This window comes from Drosophila virilis, chromosome 3 (assembly GCF_030788295.1).
Source record: "Drosophila virilis strain 15010-1051.87 chromosome 3, Dvir_AGI_RSII-ME, whole genome shotgun sequence".
Taxonomy (NCBI): Eukaryota; Metazoa; Arthropoda; class Insecta; order Diptera; family Drosophilidae; genus Drosophila; species Drosophila virilis.
The window spans coordinates 13,725,012-13,734,571 of NC_091545.1; the positions used below are offsets into that span (position 1 = coordinate 13,725,012).

The 9,560-nt window shown below is 45.4% G+C and overlaps 1 protein-coding gene across 3 annotated transcripts; it reads left to right on the forward strand.

Annotated features, from left to right (window-relative positions):
* The first annotated feature begins 228 nt into the window (after positions 1–228).
* On the forward strand, positions 229–9,521 carry Usp47 (ubiquitin specific protease 47). 3 transcript variants are annotated; one of them, XM_015175818.3, is made up of 10 exons: positions 229–436; positions 3,687–3,921; positions 3,985–5,600; positions 5,659–6,070; positions 6,138–7,061; positions 7,188–8,186; positions 8,249–8,375; positions 8,435–8,505; positions 8,574–8,707; positions 8,771–9,521. In XM_015175818.3, the coding sequence occupies exons 2-10, from the start codon at positions 3,730–3,732 to the stop codon at positions 8,979–8,981; spliced, it is 4,686 nt and encodes a 1,561-aa protein (XP_015031304.1). In that variant the 5' UTR covers positions 229–436; positions 3,687–3,729; the 3' UTR covers positions 8,982–9,521. The 3 variants fall into 3 exon arrangements, with proteins under 3 accessions (XP_015031304.1, XP_015031305.1, XP_002047402.2); XM_015175819.3 differs by lacking the exon at positions 229–436 and adding an exon at positions 1,238–1,382; XM_002047366.4 differs by lacking the exon at positions 229–436 and adding an exon at positions 3,515–3,533.
* The last annotated feature ends 39 nt before the right edge of the window (positions 9,522–9,560 follow it).

A 9,560-nucleotide genomic window follows, 5' to 3' on the forward strand; every position in this document is an offset into this window, starting at 1 on the left:
AATCATTTTGCTAAGAACATAAAAATTGCATGTTAGTTGATAAATTGAATTTAAATAAGCATGGGTTATTGATTTGTGGATTATAGTGTGTCAATTAACTGCGTTTGTTACAAATCAATAATCGATTTGATTTGAATCGAATTGCAGCCGTAGCATCGATACTTTGTGTAGGGTGACTGATGGAACTATCGGATAACCATCGATAGCAGGCAGGCTTATCGGTATTGCCATCGATAGAACTGCAGCCAAACCGCAGCAGAACAACAAAAAACATTTGTTTCATTTATAAAAATGGTTGCTGCTCGGTATCAACGTCAAGCATCCTCCGTTTAAACAGTTTAGATAGCAACAAATCAATTGGCCTGTGTAGTCCCAGCCCTTGGGCCGGATTGTGCATTTAACCCTAACACAATATTGCAACATTTTCACAGTTCAGGTGAGTGAAATCATACATATGTATGTGTATCTGTATGCCTACATATAAATGTGTGTATGTGTGAACGAGCATATTTTGGAGCCGCAAGTTTTCCGACATTTGGCCAAGACGTTGAAGGACGCAAAGCTTGAACTAGTTTTTCGCACTTAAGCAATCACATGTGTCACGTTCCAAAGCGAAACCTTGACCGATCTCCCGTCCACCGTATGTACCAACCCCCCCCCCCCCCTCCCAACCTCTACGATGTGTGTTGCGCAAATGAAAATTCGCCAACATGCAAAGTTCGACCGCAACCCCCGTCGCGACCCCAAGAGCAACGTAGATGCCGGCACACACGGTCAGCGCTTCTTAGTCACACATGAGACGCTGGCGAGGCACAGCCAAGCAGCGCATAAAAATAGTCATTCATCGGCCAATTGGCGAGAGCATCTTGAATAAACATTAATAGCACTTTCGCTGTGAATTTCGACACAGCACGCTCTCTGTCGGTCCATCTCTCTCAGAATATCCATACAATATAGTCGACTAATTCATTGAACAATTTGTCTAGGTTGGGGACTATAGACCTGCCGGGTGGGCTACCCGTCACTGCGTCACCGGTCAGAGCCCTGAGCCCTAATAAACAACTTACTCACGCGCTCGCTTATTCGCATATTTTTGTTTTTGTGATATTGTTATCAACAGTTGCTGCTAATGCCAGCTGGGTGCATTTGTTATTGTTATCAGTGCTGCGCCCGCGGCCAACAACTGCATCCAGTGTGCGATTCGTAGCGCACCCAACTGCCCGGCTGGCTATTCGGCAGCGATCGAGACCCACTCGTGCACTCTGTGGCGCCAGCACCAGTTCGTGCCGCAGCAGTGGTCAGTACTCGAGCACGCGTGAAACGATGTCGTTGCGTTGACGGCGGTTCCACAGCGCACAGAAGAACTCGGGAGCAATCAGACGGTGTGTGTTTGTGTGTGTGCATAAAAAAGATAAATTATATATATGCAAGTACATATATACACATATATTTTTAATCCTCCCCATATAAGTATATGTGTGTGCGCTTCAAATGGAGTTTATCGTATAACGTGCGAATCCCCTTGCAATTAGTCTAAATATAGAATCCATTTGAAATAGATTGCTTTCGTAATAACTACAGGGAGTACACAGAACTGCATAATTTGAGTCTACATAGAAAGCTGCGACATGACTCGAACTCGATCGATGTGCCTGTGTATGTGTGTGCGCGTGTGTGTGTGTGCATGTGTGTGTGTGTGTATGTGTGTGGGTGTACTATATATCTGAGAAATCGGAACTCTACCTCTTTGGCATGTGGGGCTCGCTTTGTGTGGCAGACCTCAAAAACTTAAAATGTAGCGAAATAGTTTTAAAAATAGCAAAACTATATGCAAAAATAAAAAATAAAGAAAAATACACACACTTATCACATTATTCAGGTCTGGCGAAAAACATAAAAATCTTCGTGTGCGCCAGACGTTGGGCTAATTTCTGTAAAAATCTCGTTCACGTCACGCCCAAGCCCGAATGTGTGGGTTGTGTGGGGATGGGGATTAGCGTCAATGTAAATATTGATGAGAATTCTGTGCGTCTCAGATATTGGATAAACAGACATAGGCATAGATACTTATATATGTATATGTAGGTTCATGTTGGCTGTGCAGTGTTTTTTTTTTTTGACTGCGCCTTCGTTACGTTTCGGTAACGAGAACCTTCGCATTTACAAATAGCCAGATTGTATCTGACGGATACTTGTGCTCCCTGCTTTAAATATTTGTTTTTTCTTTGACGTTATTTTTTTTTTATTTTGTTCCGTCAATTTCTTTGCTCTTGTCGCCGTCGCCGCCACTTTTTATTTTTAGACGCACAATTTTTTTCTGTTTTTTTTTTTTTTGTTCTGTTTGCGTTTTAGCATTTTTGGATTCCACTCTTGCGTACCAGCACTTGCATATATATATTTTTTTATTTATACATTAATATATCATATAAATGCTTGCGTTCATCCAACATGTGTTTGAAATTGCAGCTCGTTTGGGTTTATCTTTTGGCCAGAGCACTTGGCACAACGCGCCTCTCCTGACCCCGCCTCGCCTCGTCTCGTGTCGATTGCAATGTTTGTGCCTATTTTTATAAATTCAAGTTGGAAAAACATTGCGCATTTCGTATATACTAATTGCTTTGGACATTTAATTCGACTGTGAACGCATTTGCGCAAGTTTTCCGGTAAACATAGATTTTTACCAATTTAGCGCGGGGCTTATGTGAAACTTCTTAAAAACTTGAGAGTTTGTTTTGTTTAAAAAACGTTATCAGAAATAGATGCATGCAAATAGATCATGGCTAACAGGCTTATGTTCGTTCAATTTTTATATATATGACGGAAAAATAAGTAAAATTTTTCTTTTTGCCAACTGTCAGCTTCTATTATGTGCTGTGCATGTTCAAAACTTAAAGGCAAAACGCATTAGAGCTTTTCCAAAATATATTTTCTAATTTTTCTTATAAATTTATTTACTTACTGCTGCGCGCGCCCCCAAAAACTGACGTCCCATTTGTACATTTTGCGCATTGCGGCCAAATGTCATATATATATATTGAATATATCTGTTTATACATAATTATGGCAATATATATACTGTAGCATTTCCGTTACAATGTCGGCTATCGAGTCGCCCGTCGTTGCCCAACAAAGAAAGCAACAGCAATCGCCTTGGAATGACATTTGTTGGAGCAATTTATGCGGCAATTATGACGCTGTTGCTGAAAATTCAGAAGCAGCTGAAATATGGAATATCGGCACTTCTAGAAGCTGCCTCCTCCGGCCGCAATTTGTTTATAAAATTCCGTACAATCTTAGTCATGATTTTTGCTTTTTTTTTTTTTTTTTGTGTGTGTGCCCGCGTACAAATAAGGCGCGAAAAAAGCAAACAGCAGCAGGCAATGGGATTTTGGTTTATTTTCGAATTGAGGTCTACGGTGGGTGCTGGGGCATTGGAAGGGGATGGGGCAACGGGTGGGAGCAATGAACAGTTCATGTGGGCTGGCTTCCTTGTTTCTCTGTGGCCGTTGTCAAGCAGCTTCTAAAAACGAAATGTCAGTAGTTCTTTTTTTTCATTATTTTTCTCGTTTTTATTTTTTATTTGTATATATATAATAAATATATATTATTTTTCGGGCATTTTTTATTTGCAATCTTTCAAAATTTGTATTTATATCGCAATTTTTTAAAATTTTCATTTATTACAGGCCTTAACCCATTTGGTTTGCAACGTGCCCCCAGGACTAGGACATGGCTGAGCAGGACAGCAAGAATAGTACACAGTGCGCCGTCTTTGACCAAACGCCTGGCTCACAACAAAAGAAAATCAACATCGTTGTGCGCTCCCATTTTACGGTAAAGCACGTCATTGCGCTGATTGGCACACAGTTTGCCTATGGCAAATTCGAGCTGCTGCTACAGCCGCATGGCGAGAAGGATCTGGTAAGTATTTGATGCCAAGTCATGCGGCCGCTAGCTCTTACTAATGCATTTTACATGATTTAGGTTAATTTGAATGCGCTAGACAAGGAGCTGCTTTACGACGTGCCTGGCTTTGAGCCTCAGCTGAAGAATAACCTGGTGCTGCTGCCAGAGGGCACCTGGGACGGCAATGTGACCAAACGCTATGAGTTGACCATAAAAAAATCCGCTTCGACTCTCAGCAAACAGGCAACTACCGCGGACAACATGGCAACGACAACCGCAACGACAACAGCAACAAAAACCGGTGAGAAAAAGAAGCGGGTAACAACAGGCGAGAAAAAGAAAAAATCGCCAAGCAAAACCAAGACTAGCGTTAGTCCCACTGAATTGACAGCTGAGTCAGCGGCAACAGCAGCAGCAGCATCAGCCACAGCGACGCCCACCACGCCCAGCAAGGTCAGCATAAAAGTGAAAACCAAAGCCAGCGATAACAAGAACAATATTGTGAAGAGCAAGGACCAAGTGGATGAAAGCGTGCAGCTGCCAAAAGCGCCAAGTACCTGCGCCACAGACATAGCTATTGACGAACTAACCAAAGTTGAAATAACCGAGCAGCTGAAGCAGCAGTTGCCACAAAACAGGATCCTCATTTCGCCCGTCGATGATGTAGCTCCTGAGTTATTTAATATAAGTCCCGTCTCGGAAGCTGAACAACTGTCTGACGATGATTTGGCATTGGGCGCCTCGGCCAGTCCCACTTTGATGGGTCCAGCCTACGAATTTGGCAACGCCGGACCCACAGAAAGCGATCTGTTGGCTGGAACTGAAGCTGGCACCGATGCACTAGCGGCCATCGCTGGCAATGATAAAGTCGAAGAGGATGATAGACAGGAGATGGAATATTCAAATTTCTTTGGGCGCAAGTACGGCGGCGATGAGGTGCCCGCCTGGCAGCGCATCAATACCAGCGCCTCAGAATTTGTGGCCTCGGCCAATACAGAAACAGAGACGCACCGAAATGGTGTTGGGCCACGTGCATATGTGGGACTTGTCAATCAGGCTATGACCTGCTATCTAAACAGTCTGCTGCAAGCGCTTTATATGACGCCCGAGTTTCGTAATGCCTTGTACCGCTGGGAGTTTGACAACGACAACGAGGCCAAGAACATACCCTACCAGTTGCAGAAGCTGTTTCTCAATTTGCAGACATCGCCGAAATCATCGGTGGAGACAACTGACTTGACGCGCAGCTTTGGCTGGGACTCAACGGAGGCCTGGCAACAGCATGACATCCAAGAGCTGTGCCGCGTCATGTTCGATGCACTGGAGCACAAGTTCAAGAACACAAAACAGGCCAATCTCATCTCGACGCTGTACGAGGGCAAAATGAATGATTATGTCAAGTGTTTGGAGTGCAATACCGAAAAGACGCGCGAGGATACCTTTCTTGACATACCGCTACCGGTGCGTCCATTTGGTAGTAGTTCCGCCTACGGTAGCATCGAGGAGGCACTGCGCGCCTTTGTTCAGCCCGAAACTCTCGATGGCAACAATCAGTATCTGTGCGAGAAATGCAAAAAGAAATGCGACGCCCACAAGGGACTGCACTTTAAGTCCTTCCCCTATATACTGACGCTGCATCTTAAGCGCTTCGACTTTGACTATCAGACCATGCATCGCATCAAGCTGAATGACAGGCAAGCGTTAAATCCTTAACTCTTAGTCTTCTACTAATATTTGTTCTGCATTTTAAAGGGTGACCTTCCCGCAAAAGCTGAATCTGAACAGCTTTGTGAATCGCAGCGGCCAGGGCGAGCAGTATCAGATGAATGGCAGCAGCAATGCAGACGATTGCAGCACCGCGGACAGTGGCTCAGCCATGGAGGAGGATAACTTGAGCAGCGGTGTGGGAACAACGGCCAGTTCCAGTCAGCATGAGAACGATATGAACGACGAGGACGAAGGCATCGACATGAGCAGCAGCACAGGCAAGAGCGCAAACATGGAGGCACGACTCAAACAGGAGTTGCTATCAGGTCCATATATCTATGACCTCTTTGCTATCATGATACACTCGGGCAGCGCATCAGGCGGTCATTACTATGCTTATATCAAGGATTTTGATAATGATGAATGGTTCTGTTTCAATGATCAAAATGTGTCCACGGTAGGTAGCCAAAGATTGGCAGGTGTCAACATATATTATAGGTGCACCTTCGCCTCACACTTTTTAGATCACACAAGAGGACATCCAGCGTTCATTTGGCGGGCCCAATGGCAGCTACTATTCAAGTGCTTATACGTCCAGCACGAATGCGTATATGCTCATGTATCGCCAGGTGGACGCCAAGCGTAACGAGCTTGTGGTCAAGTGTAACGACTTTCCGGAACACATCAAGTCGCTGCTTCTCAAGCTGCATGCGGAGGAAGATACGCGCGTTTCGCGCCTGGGTAGACACATCACAGTAACAGATCTGGCACTGCCGCATCTATACAAACCGCGCGTCTACTTTTATAATCCGTTGCTCAAGAAACTAAAGATGACCCGCGTGTATCTGTCGCAGAGTTTCGATGTGAATAAAGTGCTGATGTCTGCCTATGATATGCTCAATGTGGAGCAGTTTGCGCCGCTGTCACGCTGCCGTCTGGTTGCCTACAATTCATCCATGGACACCATCATACAGTCGCTGGAGAATTGCACTGACCCGGCACTAACCGAGCTGCGTTCCTCACATAACTACAATCTGGACTTTTTGCTGGAGTACCGGGCTGAGGATCAGCAGTTTGAAAACTATGCCAGCGATGGCACTACGTGGTATGTGTTTAAGGTAGATCTCTCGACCATGGCGATGGACGGTCCCTTCCTGGTTTATTCAGCAGCGCGGGAGTCTAGCGACGTTCTGCGCCATTCAATTGCAGTACGTTTGCACATTAACGAGCAGCAGTTTTTGCTGGCCGCCGTGCGTGGCACTTACCGCATGGCCTTTGTAGCGTACGATCCCCAACCGACATCGGAGGCACAGCAACATCTTCAGCAACTGGCTAACTCACAATTCAAATACATCACATACTTTTACTTAAACGTGCCTAACACCGATGCCACCAGTCTCGAGATGTTGGGCGTGCCCAGCAGCGAGCCCATTGCAGCTCCCATCGAGGTAGGTACCTTAATCCTTTAACGTCTAGTTTCCATCAAATTGAGCCCAATAGTTAATTGTTTTATTTACAAATGCAAGTATTATAGCAATTTGTCAAAGTTCAAGTAACTCTTCTCCCCTTTGCAGCCCGCCAATGGCTGCGCCGGTGGTGATGTAGTGGATGCTGCCATGATGAATGGTATTAACGGCACAAACGGCACGGCTACGCCCGAGGGTGTCAGCGCCGGCAATAACGACTGTGATTGGCGTCGCTATAAGCGCGATCAGGCTGATTCGCTTACGACACCCGGCCATGAATCCAACTCAGAGGATAGTAGCCTGAGTGATGGTGATCGTACACTGGTTGAGAACAGTATGCAGCATCGTGGCGGCGGCGATAGTCAGGTGAGCTCCACCAGCCACTCACCACAGCTGTCCAGTCCTGAGGATGAGGCCGCCTCACATGACGCCATGATGCGTGTTCACGCCTATTGCAATGGCAACGGCAGCTATGGCAGCGAGGCGGGCGACACCAGCTCCCTGCCACCTAGCACAACAACACAATTTTTCCATGCCATCAAAATTGATTGCGTGGATCTGGCCACCAGTAGCAGCACCACCAGTGGCCACCAATCCGATGACGAGGCGCAACTGCGTAAGCCCACACACGCTTATAAGCTTCTTGTAGGCAAGCATATGCGTATGGGCACCTTTAAGCGGCACATCGAGCAGTTGATACGCGTCCCCAGCGCCTATTTTAAGCTACAGCGAAAGCATGAGAGCACCATATCCAATAACCAGACCAATACGCTGGTCTTTCTAAATGAAGGCGAAACTCTGACCGTAGAGATCGGTAAAACACTGCAACCGTACGAGTTCAAGTCTAAGATATACTTTTTGCGGCTGGCGGATTTAAACAATGAGACCGCCAAGCTGCCCTGCGTCTGTGAGTGGGTGTATAATGCCACCACTACAGTGGAGCAGGCCAAACAGGATCTGGTCGCCAAGCTGCATCGCATCGATGCCAAATACAGCTCCCTTACCGTGGACAATTGTCGCATCTGGCTAAAGGGCGGTCGGTGTCCCACTAAAATACTCGCTAACGAGGATACACTGTACTGCGACATTCGCTCCACGGCTGCCGAGGTGAGCACGAAACTATTTACATGTGTCGATATACATAAATCTAATTCATGTTTTGGCCGCAGTTCATTGTGCAAGAGTGTGAGGAGGGCGTGGTGGCGCAGCCAAAGGAAGATTCGTTAACCATATTCGTGCGTCGCTGGTATCCGGATAAATGGGAGTTTGGCAAATTCCAGGAAATCACATTGGACAGTAAGCTGATTGAAATTGGTAAATTGTTTAAAATTGGTTTTTAATCTCACTTCTTGCAGAGGATGGCGAAATCAAAAGATGTTTATCACAAATATGCAACATACCTATTGATCGCTTGAGTTATATGAAGGTAGGAAATGCCGCACGTATATATAGGCTTATATAAGATCTTTTAACACTCTGTTACTTTGCTCACAGCTAAACAGCTACTTTCCCTGCACAAGCATATCGGCAGTTAGCGTTAACGAGGCCGTCAACTGGCTCTCTGTGCCCGCGGCGCTGGACGTGTATCCATTGAACACAACTAACAGTGGCAACATGTATTTGTATAAGTGAGTTGGATGCATGGAATTATGCTCTTTTGTGTATGGCACTAAGCTTATGGTTTATTGCAGAGATAAAAGCGTGCCGGTGCGAGAGCTCTCGTCAGATGAGCGCCGCTCGTTAACCAATAAGGAGAAGGCGCGCCTGGATCGATTGGGCTGCATTTCAACGACACGTTACTCGCAGCGGCGCGAACGAGCCCTAAAGATCTACTTGGACTCGCCAGAGAAACCAAGCAATGTAACTGCCTCGGCGCCCATAGACGCACATGCCGAGAACTAATGGCCCAAACGGCACCAGCAAAAACGTTGTCGTTGTACCCTTCCCCCGTTCCCTTGCTGGCTGTAGACTCGCTTGTTGCATAATCGGACCCGCAAATACATACCACATGTATTTCAACTAACCAAACGCAATCGATTCAAATCTACGATTCTGTCGACTGCGCCTCTGTCCGTTTTGTTTGCACATTTTATTCTCATATCCCGTGTGCTGCACGCTGCTCGCTCTCATAATTCACAATTTGATATGTAATTTGTTTTGTTGTTTAATTTTGTTGCCGCAATTCGTTTGGCGTGTCGAAATGGGACGTAGACAGATGGGGCTATTTGGGGAAAAGTGTGGGGATGGGTGTCCTAGTAACCAGTAACGATAACAAAAATTATTCTTGCTGCTTTTGTAATACAAGAGTTCAGACATGAGACTGTGTACAATTTTAATAACATGCAAGAAATTTAAAAAAAAAAATGCAAAAAGATTGTGAACATAACTTAATTACATAAAACGTAAAAATAAAAGAAAAATTATTTGTATTGGAAGTAATCATAGTTCACTTTTTAATTAACTTTTCTTCTCTTATACATA